Genomic DNA, 12,275 nt, shown 5'->3' with positions numbered 1-12,275 from the left:
TCTTCGCCATGGATGTCTGGGGTCAATCCATGGACATGCATGGTGCACGCTTGGCCCATGCCATGGCGTCCTCCCACTGTAGGCCTCCTTGGTCCTCGTCTCAGTATGCAGCCTGCATGTCACGCTATGACAAACTCCACTCCATCCTCTACGATGCCTGCGTGGGACCAAACGATGCTTCTTCACACTCTGCATGGCGCTGGCGTACCCACCGTCAACTCCTCCTCGGATTGGTTCCTAGACACTGGAGCCTCCACTCACCTCGCTTCCAATCCTGGTATTCTCTCCTCTCTTTGCCCTTCCTCACATTCTTCTCGCATCATTGTCAAAAATGGTAACACTATACCTGTCACTCATTCGGGCACTTCATTAATTCCTACCTCCTCCTCACCTCAACAATTACATAATGTCTTATTCTCTCCACATTTGGTCAAGAACTTACTCTCCGTTTGTGCACTTATTCTGGACAATCCCGTCTCTGTTGAATTTGACTCCTTTGTTTTTTCTATCAAGGAAGTTCCAACACGGAGGGCGATCCTACGATGTGATAGCACCGGGAGCTATACCCTCTCTCGTCCACACCATTGGTCGGCCTCTACACGGCAGCTCTCCCCATCAACCTCTGGCACCAACATCTTGACCACCCTGGCAAGGCTGTTCTCAATAAAGCGTTGCGCTCTTTTAATTTCTCTTGTAATAAATCATCCCCCAAATACTTGGCACGCATGCAAATTAGGCAAGCATGTGCGTTGGCATTTTACTCTTTCTACCGCAAGATGTCAATTTCCTTTTGGGCTTGTTCATGTTGACATTTGGACATCTCCAGCGCTCAGCAATTCTGGATTCAAATACTACTTAGCCATTTTGGATGAATTCTCTCACTTGGTCTGGACATTCCCTTTGCACAATAAGTTGAAGTTCTTTCAGCCTTTGTGCATTTTCATGCGTTTGTTCGTGCCCAGTTCAATCTACCAATATTGTCAATCCAAACAGACAATGGTTGTGAGTTTGGTAACCACGCTATGCACTCTTATCTCTCTTCCCGTGGCATCAGCCTACACCTCTCCTGCCCACATACTTCGCAGCAGAATGGACGAGCCGAACGAATCCTTCGAACATTGAATGATTGTGCTCATGCCCTACTGTTTCACGCATCTATGCCTGCTCAATTCTGGGCTGAAGCTCTTGCTACCGCCACCTTTCTGTTAAATCGCCACCCTTGTTCAGCTACTGGGTCTACAACTCCTCATGAGCGCCTTCTTGGCTCTCCCACGTCATATGATCATTTGCACATGTTTGGATGTCTGTGTTAGCCAAATCTTGCTTTTACCTCTCCACACAAATTGGCCCCACGATCTGCTACATGTGTCTTCTTGGGTTATCCGATGGATCATCGCGGTTATAGGTGCTATAATCCAGTAACCAAGCGTGTCTTATTGGGTTATCCGTCTCTCATTCCCATACACAGGCCCTACTGCCTCTCCACTCCCATTCTGTCCCACTAGCTCCAGGATCGCCCGCTTCATTCCCAGCACCAGTTGTTTCACCTCTGTTACCGGTCCGACATACTGCTACTTCTGCTTAGGTATCTTCTTCGGCACTGCCTGCACATGAGACTCTGGAGCTTGCTTCCTCCCCCACACATACTTCTCCAGAACCAGTGCCCTTACACCCCATGATCACTCATGGTCATGCTAGGATTCGCAACCAAATCTGAAATTCGCCAATGTTGCCACCCACTCTACTGGCATCTCGTCAATTCCTTCTTCCGTCCATTCGGCTCTTTGGGGCCCCAACTGGAAAGCTGCTACGCAAGCTGAATTTGATGCCTTGCAGTCCAACTCCACATGGAATCTCATGCCACGGCCTCCCAATGCCAACATTGTATCCGGCAAATGGGTCTTTTGTCACAAATTCAATCCAGATGGAACCTTAGACCGATATAAAGCCCGTTGGGTAGTGCGTGGTTTTCTCAGCTACCTGGAGTTGATTTCATTGAGACCTTTAGCCTGGTCATTAAACCAGCCACTATTCAGACTGTTTTATCACTCAACTCCTCCAAGCAATGGCCATGCCATCAGCTCGATGTTTCTAATGCTTTTCTTCATGGTTCAATCACTGAACGTGTCTTCTGTCGTCAGCCAACAGGCTTTGTCAATGCCACTCGTCCACATGATGTTTGCAAATTGTCACACTCTTTATACAGATTGAAACAAGCACCACGAGCCTAGTACATGTGATCCTCGGATTTCATCAAATCCATTGGATTCTCACCCACACACTTTGATAATTCTCTCCTTGTTCTTCGCCGAGTTTCTAACTAGGCGTTCTTTTACTGTATGTCGATGATATGATCCTCTCGGCCTCCTCAACCCTGTTTCTTTCTCGTATCATTGGCCAATTACAATCTGAATTTGCCATAAAAGATATCGGGCCTCTACACTATTTTCTTGGCATCCAAGTTACACGGTCTTCATCAGGCTTTTTCTTGTCCCAAGCTAAATATGTAGAAGATCAATACAAAACCAAAGCTATCAGCTTCTGCCAGTACTCCCTACCACGATCATTCCTTCTATCGAAGCATGGTTGGCACTCTTCAGTACCTAACCATGACCAGACCAGATATTGTCTACGTTGTACAGCAAACATGTCTGTATATGCATGCTCCACATGATTGTCATATGGCCTTGATCAAGAGGATTCTGCGGTACATACGCGGCACTTCTTCTCTCAGCTTACATGTATGTGGCTCGAGTTTGTTGGACATCATGGCATATTTGGATGCCGATTGGGCCGGTTGTCCCGATACTCATCGCTCCATGTCGGGATACTGCATATTCGTAGGAGGCACCTTGGTTTCTTGGTCGTCGAAACAGCAAGCTACGGTTTCACGATCGAGTGCAGAAGCTAAATACCGAGCTATTGCAAATGCCGTGGCGGAATGCGTTTGGCTATGGCAATTGCTTGACCAGCTGTCCTGTCAAGAAGGTTACAATGGTGTATTGTGACAATATATCTTCGGTGTATATGGCGTCTAATCATGTCCATCACAGACACACAAAACACATTGAACTGGATATACATTTTGTTCGTGAGAAGGTTGGCGTGGGGAATGTCACCGTGACTCACGTTTCTACAAGTCAGCAACTAGCAGATATAATGACGAAGGGTATTCCATCCGTGATGTTCAACGAACTTCGTTCCAGTCTGTGCATCACCGAAGGCAATGCTGCAACTGCGGGGGGTGTTAACGGATGTATAACCTGCCTATGCCAGCTCCTGTATGACCGGATCTCCATCACCTGCTCGCCCGCTTTTTCTGCCATGCACCGACTGCTTAGCCTGTCCTTTAGCTCAGGTTGTTGTATTTTACGTTGACAGCACTTCGTGCTCTTGTAATCAGGCTATAAATTGCAATGAATGTTAGAAATACAAGTGAGTTCAATTGCAATCCTCCTTCAGAACCTCTCACAAGTCACAATAGCTTAGCATGCTAACGAACAAGCAACAGCTTAAATAACATTTATAATCAGAATTTTATAAGGGGAAAAGCTTCCTGCTGTCTGAATTTTAGAAGAAAAAAACAAGCAGAAGCTAATCAACTGTACCATGCGTAGCATACTTGCACGCTTCCTTTACGAAAATGGCTTGCGATTTCAGGGAATGAAAAGTCCTGTGCTGCACCACCGGACACCGTGATACGCACGCAAGGCCACCTTTTCCGTCTTGCCTGCACCATGCTTCCACGCCTCCACGGTTCTCAAACCAAAGGTTGGACCATTCTTGCGAGAGCAAGGATCATTCAGTACCACTGGTCATGGTTCAGTAGGAATCTACACATCAGGCATAGGAAGGAATCATTACCAACTAATCTAAGAGAATCATTACCAACTAATCTAAGTGTTTGCAGCGAAGATCATAGGAGGCAGCTCAAAACTTAGAACAAGTAGAGGGGGCTCCAGCTTTCCAACTGGCAGCCAGTGGCAGTATTTGGAAATAGTTTTGAGGTGTCCCTAGCAATGCTGGTACAGGTTAGGGACATGTGGCAGGGCAATTAGTGGCCTGTGCAAATCACGGATTACTAGTTTGAGGGAAGAGGAGATCACTGGTGTGACTACACAAATTACTAGAAAGATGCAAGATGCTGATCTTGGCTATTAATTGCTGCTAATTTAAAAAGTTTCTTTACTGGCCCCCAATAATGGAAAGAAGCATACTTAATAATTTAGACAGTAAGTCAAGGGTGACGCGGAGCAGAACTCACCTTTGCACTTAACCCCACGCCGACTGCAAAACTTTCAGCTGACTTTGGGTGATCAATCAACTAGACCTGATATTCCATCCGGCAAGTGATGACAAACAGCGTGAAAAATTTTCTGCAGTCTGATATCAGCAACGAAGTTCCTTTCACCTGTTCTCCATAGCCTGCAGTGATGGGTCATCAGTGGTGGTTAGCGTTGGCAAGTTGCGTATGGACATTTGAACTCTTAAGCAACCGTCAACTTCAGGAATAGAAGGAGAAAAGGACTATTGCAGGACATGTATAATAAAGATATAGCTTTATTCCACCCAATGAATTCAACATCAGATTCCACAATCTTGCCCATTAGAAATATCCAAGATTCCCGTGCTTTCCCTCCCTATCAGATATAAAAGTAGATTCAGTAAGAAATCAGCATCGTTTCAAACGGTGATGAGATGTGTGGGAGGTGTGAAGGTGCAACAACTATCTACTAAAAAATTATGAATTTGGAGAAAGATTAACAGCGATGGGTGAGAAAGTTATAGACGAAAAGTAATTGAAAAGGAAAACAAACCACCAAGGCACCATCCAAATGACTTTATGACCTTCATCAAATGACAGTTGATAGCCTAGACCGAGATATCGATACCCCCACGGAAATATTTATTTGCACTTGGCTGCTATCTATTTTAATCTGTAGGGCAGTTGAGTACGGGGGTCCTTACGATATATCAATCTCCCACAGAGAAGCCCATGATATCTAGCTTCCAGCTTTCCAGGCTTCGTCTCCGATGACTGCGCAGCTATAGAGGAAACCTCGGGCGCTGGCATGCATCGATATCAAGGATAAAGATCTATTAGATGGCCATGGATGCTCCATCTTACAGATTCGTCTCATGGTTTACATGGTTTGTAGCCTGTGTTCTCCTGGAGTCCATCGTTTCTGTTCATTCGTGGTGCCTTCCACATCCTGGCCCAAGCCAAGAGGCAAGGTTTAAGCAGAAGACAAATAAGTTTTGGGAGTACAAGCAACAGAGTAATACCTGGGTGGAAATAAGTGTGCCTTTCGACTTGATGTCTTGTATCAACGGTACCTGCACAAAGGTAGGATCAATTGAGCAACTAGCAAGGAAACTTGGTCATGATCCTGTTCGTAGTCAAGAGGAGGAAGATTCAAGGCGTGATGGAGATGATGCAGATGACAGAGATGATCCAGTCCTGCCCATTAGGAAAAGAATTTCCTTGACAAGAATGTCAGAATCATCAGTTTGGGTAACAGGTCAAAGTGGATCGATCTACGAGAGGTTCTGGAATGGGGTGATGTGGGTGATTGCTCCTCATGAACTCCCTACTTCAGCCGGCTATGCCACGGCAACTTTCATTGTGAATACAACTATTCTTGCTCTGTCAGAGGCTGGAATCCTCTACCAGGTAAGTTGATCCCCATGATCTAACACACAACGAGTTCTAGCTTATTCAGACTTCTGATTCTAGTCAGCTCATACCTCTACTCTTACTATATCTTATAGGTCCTCCTTTAATCTTTTTCTTGAAGTTTTCGAGTTATGGTCGAACAGTGGTTTATACCCTTTCGTAAATTAGAAAAAAAAAAACCCAGTTCACTTTGATTACTTTTCTGGAGTGCTATTGGTACCTACATGTGTTCAAAACTTGAGATGCCAAGCAAAGAGTAGCAGTCGCAGTAATCAAGAGCAGAAAAAATATTTCAGAAGTTGTACAAAAGCAAAAGCAACCCAGAATTTAAGAGCTGAATCCATGAAAATAAAAAGTAGCATAGGAACGGAAAATGTACAGAATCGGAGTAATATTTATTCTTGAGTAAGGCACAAAAACATGATCAATCACCAGCAGTAACGTCATGTACAATGAAAAGAAGATTGGACTATTGTACTTTTTCCTCCTGAAGTTTCAAATCATGCTATTTGCATCTCTGAATTATCAGATCATAATATAAAGATGTTGTAGAAAATATGAAATATTTGTCAGTAAAGTGAACACACCCAAGTGAAATATACTGCCAAATTAAGTCATTTTATTGTAAATAATGCTTTAACTCTTATGTTTCTACTTTTTTTCAGCTACAGCTAAATGAGCATGCCCAGCCTATCTGGACAGAGATGACATTCAACTCTGATCAACAATTCACAAACCTTGAAGAAAAAACACAAAGTCAAGCTATGCGTATAAGAAATGGGATTGTGTCTGATGATGGAATGTGAGTCTCTACCCTACTGCTTCCTTCTAAGTACAATTATGCAAAAATAAGGATTAGCTAGTTAACTTTAAATCAGCTAACATGCAATGACTGACAGATTTCTTCCTTCTCAATCAGGAAACTTTTCCTATCTATCATGAATGGGTCCCTACTTGAGGTCACAGAACTTCAGCCTCTAAGGTATGAAGTTGTACTACTGAACCTCATCCTCTTTGCATGGCTGTAGTATATAGCTCAAAACTCAAGTCAATGACGAGTCAGAACAGATGGCAATGACCTTTATATATACTCTTTACTAACTAAAAAAAACACCATAACAATACATTTGGAGGTCTGAATGTCACACCACATGCTTATTTACTAGAGTGAATATTGTTAGTTGCTGCTTTTCTTAAAAGTTAAAACTATTTTACGGCATCAAACAATTTGTAGCCTTTTCTTGTCACTATTACCATGGCCTACTGAACACAACATTAAATGGTCAAACATTACTGATACACAGGTGGAATTACCATGGGCGTCCTCCAGGAGGAGATGTATCATATATATCTGATGCTGGAAATGCAAGGCCAGGGACCTTGTTCACAGTAAGTTATGCTACGCATGTTTTCTTTAGGTTTAGATGGCGAATTTCATTTCAGCCTGCTTTAGAAAGAAAACGGATTTAGAATGTCCCAATTTGCTCAGCTCCTGCCCAGACCAAAGACTGGAGCATGTACTAATACCCTTGACTATTATACCCTTAACAAAGCACTCCTACTTAGAATATTTGCTACCGCTTCATCTGTGGGTGCATTAGGCATAGAACTAAGAGTCACTGATGGATTGAACAGTACATAGAGGTCCATAGTATACTCATTTATGTTATTTATCCAAGATTTGGCATGGTTATCAAGAGTCTCTAGTCCACAAACTGTAAGTTATATTGTTGGTTCAATTCTAAGATTGAATAATGCAGTGCAGTTCCACGGGAGACCTATATGAGTTTGACAAAGAAACAAAGCCATCATGGAAAAAGCATATATGGAGTGAAGAACTAGCAGAAAATATTTCGTTAAGCTCATCAGCTGGCTGTGCTTTACATGGTTTGTCAGGATCTAACTCAGTGTCACTTTTCCTGATAACCAAGGTATGTTAGAATTTGGTTTATCATACTTGATCCACGGTAACACAGATGCATTATGTTTGAGACTGAGAAGCCACCTGCAATATAATCTGCTTACAAATGCAAATGCTCTAAGCCATGTTGACTCTTATACAATCAGAAAAATATATTATGTATTCCTGACAGATATGATGTATGAAGCTAAGGTACTAAAAAGGCAGAGAACCTGCATGTGTGTGGTTGGACATCTCATAGCAGAACAGTGAAAGTATGGGTCACGTCAGTAAAAAAGATTACTATCCACTAGGCAATTGAACCTTAATAATGTCCTAAGCTTAATCAACTAGCTAGAGATAAGCAAAAATAGGGAATCAAAGAATAATAAATTGCAAACAATACCAATAGAAGTATGCTAGCGGCTGAATTAATATTTTGATAGTTAAGACCTTTATTTTCCATTGCAAGAACGATATTCTACTTTTGTTTGTTAAAGGTAGTTATAGATTGGCAGGATGGCCTTTTAGTGGAGCGGCGCTTGCATAGAAGGAAGTGGAAGTGGGATAAACATAGGGCTCCTATGGGTCAGAGACTTAGTTCAATTACAGAAGTTCAACAGGATGAATTCAACGATGCAACTTCTTTGTTTTTTACAACAACCACAGGAAAAGTATTCGAGTATCAGTTTCCAAAATATACAGGTATGAACTCATCGAAGACTTTCATTCATTTGTGTCAAATGCCATTCAAGTAAAAAATTAAATAGAGATGAAAAATTCTTTTAGAGAATACCTAGGAATATAGGAGGAAGTTCTTTTTTAGTAAGAAGAAGAAAGGCAAGCAAATTCGAGCTTGAATCAACTTGAAACAGTAGCATGTTCAAAATAAGCAAATCAAACTAGATTTAACATTCTTGCATAGGAACATATTGACATGGTTTATCTTTTCACTGGGTAAGGTGGGGCTCAAAGCAATAAGATAAGAGGACAATGGGTAAATCACATGTCTCCTGAGCATGCAAAGGTTGCAAGAAACATCCGAGGTGTACAGGTTCAAGTTGGCAGAATGATCTTTCCACTAGATGATGGTCGGCTCGGGGAGCTACATTTTCCTGGGACGGGAGGTGATGATTTTGGTCCAATTCCACAAAGTACCATAAGAAGGAAACTATCAAACAAGTACGAGTGGTCCATCCTAGATGCACCAGAAACAGAAGGTTGGAATGCAGAATATTGCACCGAAGAACATGGTCCGACAAATTGTATTACTGGAGCAAAGAATATAGCTACAGGCACTGAACCAAATGACTTCAGCAATGCCCCTCCTTCCAGGAGGCGCAAAGTAGAACAGACGCAACACTACCTACATGTTAATAGCCATCAAACCGATGAAACCGAACCATACAACTTTATATCAAGAAGCATTGATCTGAACTTTCACATGCGGGTCATGCATGCAGATAGATCACTTTTCCTTATAACAGATAATGGCTTGACTTTTGAATATCTAAAAAGCAATGGTATTTGGTTGTGGCTAAGACATGAGCACACTACAGCCATGAAAGGTACACTAGGAAGCTACAATGGCAGCTTGTATCTTGTTGACGTGCACGGAAACTTACATATTAGAGAAAGAAATGGAGATGAACTATTATGGATTAACTGCACAGCAATGAAGAAGGGAAGACAGGTTGCAAGTGGATCTCCATGGGATGGCATCCCTGGTCTACCGCGAAGAGTGACAACAGATGATGCACTCTTCTTTGTTAACAAGAGAGGCAGGCTGCTACAGTTCACGGTAGAAGTTCAAACACATTATAATTTGAGGCTATGTTTTATGAATACTTTAATATGCCATTTTCATTAGAGATGTTGCAATTACCCAAGATTTAAACACATGATCATGAAATAGCACTAATCCCTTTATCGTACCCAGAGTTTTTTTATTCTTTTTTCTAGTTCTGCATAGCAATGAGCAAATGATTTATCCTTATAAGAGAATGAACAAAATGACTGTAGGTCTCCTGGTAATGCCATTTTTGTACAACAACAACAACAAAGCCTTTGTCCCAAGCACGTTGGGGTAGGCTAGGGATAAAACCCATAAGATCCAACTAAAAAGATGATGAGAATCCAATTAATGTAGAGTACAAAAGTAGATGATAATGCAAAGAAGGGTTACAAATAGAGAACAGAAACAAAGTAATTAAAATATGTTAATAGTATGACAACATAGAAAATTACTCTGCCATCATCCTTTTTTATATCAAGGGAAGCATGTCAAAGAAAATTTTAAATGTATTGTTCTAGTTGTGTTTGTTTCTTTTGCCACCCACTCTTTCCATGATCTCTCAAGGCCTGTTTGAAAACAGGAGATGTGGATCCAATTTCTTAGGATTTTTTTTTGAAATAAATCCTAAAAATTTCTGTAACAATCCCCTCTTCCAAAGGAGCCCTTAGTAGATGCAGACAATGGAATAACAACAAAAAAACATAAATCCAGGCAACCACGGGAGTATAAACATCGTAATTCAGACTGCTTACAGGTGCAATGGGTAGACATGAGATTGAACTTCCTCTTATTAAAAACATGATGACATCTTAACAGATTTAAGATAAAACTTGATGTATATCAACAATTGTAAATAGGTATTATAAAGACGATTTGTTTCATGACATAACACAGGGTGGATAAAAACGAGCTAATAATATGTCCCATGTACTTCCTTTAAATATGTGCATATAGTATTCTCATATTTTACTTTGAAAAAGAAAAGAAGCAAAGTAGCTGTATTTATTCTTTTTTCAACATGACTATCTTTTGGAATTGTGTCCCTACTCTCACTAGTACCGATTCAACTGAAAAGAATTTTAACACCACATTACCTAATATTAACCAAATCCAGGCATACTAACTTGTGTCTAGAATAGCCTCATACTTATTGTCTTTTTGAACTTGTGCAGGTTGCGTTGCGGACATTCAAGTGGAAGGACTGCCACAGCCCTCCTGACAGCAAGGTTGCATTCATAGTGGACCAGGAGGTCTTCAGAAGAAACATCATCTTCGTGGTTGGCCGCAATGGCCGCCTCTACCAGTACAACAGGATCACAGAACTATGGCACAAGCACTACCAGTCACCTCACCTCGTCCTCTCGCGATCCCCGGGGACGGCCATGAGACCATCCTCGCTGTCCCTGTCTGGCTCACTCTTCATGGTCTCCGAGAACGGGGGCCTGGTGGAGTACCACTTCGTCCCGCAGGACGGGTGGGAGTGGGTGGAGCACGGGACGCCACGCCGGGACGTGACCATCGTCGGTGCCCCGGGCCCGTGCTTCGACGGCGCGCAGCTGTTCGTGGTCGGCTCCGACGGGCATGTGTACCGGCGGCACATGGACGGGCGGGCGTGGAGGTGGACGAGTCACGGGCACCCGCCGGAGCTGGAGATGGCAGAATCGGGCGACGGCCAGAGCTGCACCACACCGGGCACCGCCGCAGGCACGCACTACGCGGACGGCTTCAGGGGGAGCTGCGACGGCAAGGTTTGCGCCATCTTATCGGCCATGAGCCGCACTACCCGACTGTACAATGTGGTGTCCGGTGTACTAATGTCGGTGAGGCAATTCGGCGAACAGGTGGCGGCCGCGCGGCCGGTGCCGTTCTCCGAGGCCGCCGTGATCTTCGAGCTGCGAGACGGCAGGGTAAGCGAGCGAGCTGCTCCCGCGTCGCTTAACGGCGTCGCGTACTGTCGCAATGCAAGAATCGAATCAAGAAACGGCTTTGTTTGATTACCTCACAGGCGTTCCGTAATTTGGTTTGGTTTTGCGTCGTGCAGTTGGCGGAGCTGCGGCGGCCGGGCTCCGCGGAGACGCGCGGCGGCGGGTGGGAATGGGCGCGGATAATCGGCACGCCGGCCAGCGCTTGCATGACCAGCTACTGGACGGCCGTTGCCACCTAGCCGCCTCCCGGGGCGAAGGGGAGGCGCGGGCTCTCGATCGAGCGCGGGAGTTCAAAATCTGAAGTCGTCTGTGGCCGTGTTGACGCCACGTAGTCGCGCTAGGTGGCGGCTACCCTCCCGGCGATACGGCTATAGTCGCTGTGCTGACGCTACGTACTGTACATTGTCTGCCGATCGCCGCCGCGGTTGATTGGCTGCCGATCGGATTGAGATCCTCCGACTCCAGGGGTCGAGATCACGGCGTGACTTCAGAGGCCAATCCAGGATCATGTGGCTGCAAAGCTTTTGAAAACAGAGGAGAGCCCTTTCATTTGGTGTTTGATGTTTGAAGCCCAATGAAGCTCACCTCACGGGAAATCACCTTGGCGGCGGTTCTTCCTGGTCCGGCGAGGCAGAAGTCCACCGCAGGCGGCGATTAGCACCACCAACGGCACCTCCAATAGCTGCAAAGTGGTATGGCTATCCCAAATTTTATTGTACTATGAGGCTAAACTTGATGCGATGCGAGATATTACCCTTTGTAGCTAGTTTGTATAAGTATGATAGATTACGGGTTGTGGATTTAATGCAGAATTTAGCGCTATGTAGATGAAGCCATTACTCATAATTTGTGCTATTACACATCTGATAGATTAAGATAAAAAGTCTAGAATCGTAATGCAAAATTGGTGCCATAACTATAATCATGAAACAAGGCTGGGAGCAAGTAGACGATGGCGAGGTCGGATTCTTTTCTCGC

The 12,275-nt window shown here is 43.9% G+C and overlaps 1 protein-coding gene and 1 long non-coding RNA gene across 2 annotated transcripts; one reads left to right on the top strand and one right to left on the bottom strand.

Moving 5' to 3' along the window:
* Positions 1 to 3,458: 3,458 nt before the first annotated feature.
* LOC133899470 (uncharacterized) lies at positions 3,459 to 5,106 on the bottom strand. The gene is made up of 3 exons (XR_009906362.1): positions 4,969 to 5,106; positions 4,265 to 4,425; positions 3,459 to 3,833 (listed from the first exon to the last, which is right to left on the bottom strand). It is a non-coding gene; the product is annotated as an uncharacterized LOC133899470 (long non-coding RNA).
* Positions 4,886 to 11,828, top strand: LOC133899459 (uncharacterized). Its single transcript, XM_062340448.1, has 10 exons — positions 4,886 to 5,674; positions 6,343 to 6,479; positions 6,597 to 6,659; positions 6,982 to 7,066; positions 7,438 to 7,608; positions 8,096 to 8,282; positions 8,540 to 9,378; positions 10,545 to 11,120; positions 11,214 to 11,279; positions 11,414 to 11,828. Exons 1-10 carry the CDS (start codon positions 5,105 to 5,107, stop codon positions 11,534 to 11,536), a joined length of 2,817 nt encoding a protein of 938 aa, XP_062196432.1. The 5' UTR covers positions 4,886 to 5,104; the 3' UTR covers positions 11,537 to 11,828.
* Positions 11,829 to 12,275: the final 447 nt, after the last annotated feature.

The sequence above is a fragment of the Phragmites australis genome, chromosome 2, assembly GCF_958298935.1.
Source record: "Phragmites australis chromosome 2, lpPhrAust1.1, whole genome shotgun sequence".
Classification (NCBI taxonomy): domain Eukaryota; kingdom Viridiplantae; phylum Streptophyta; class Magnoliopsida; order Poales; family Poaceae; genus Phragmites; species Phragmites australis.
The sequence above is the reverse complement of the archived record's forward strand: the minus strand, read 5'-3'. Positions and strand labels throughout refer to the sequence as shown.

Excerpts from the sequence above, each read along its gene's own strand:
- LOC133899459 (XM_062340448.1), top strand. The coding sequence starts at position 5,105 with ATGGCCATGGATGCTCCATCTTACAGATTCGTCTCATGGTTTACATGG. Across the intron at positions 5,675-6,342 it reads AGGCTGGAATCCTCTACCAG|CTACAGCTAAATGAGCATGC; the intron begins GTAAGTTGATCC and ends ACTTTTTTTCAG. Across the intron at positions 7,609-8,095 it reads CACTTTTCCTGATAACCAAG|GATGGCCTTTTAGTGGAGCG; the intron begins GTATGTTAGAAT and ends ATAGATTGGCAG.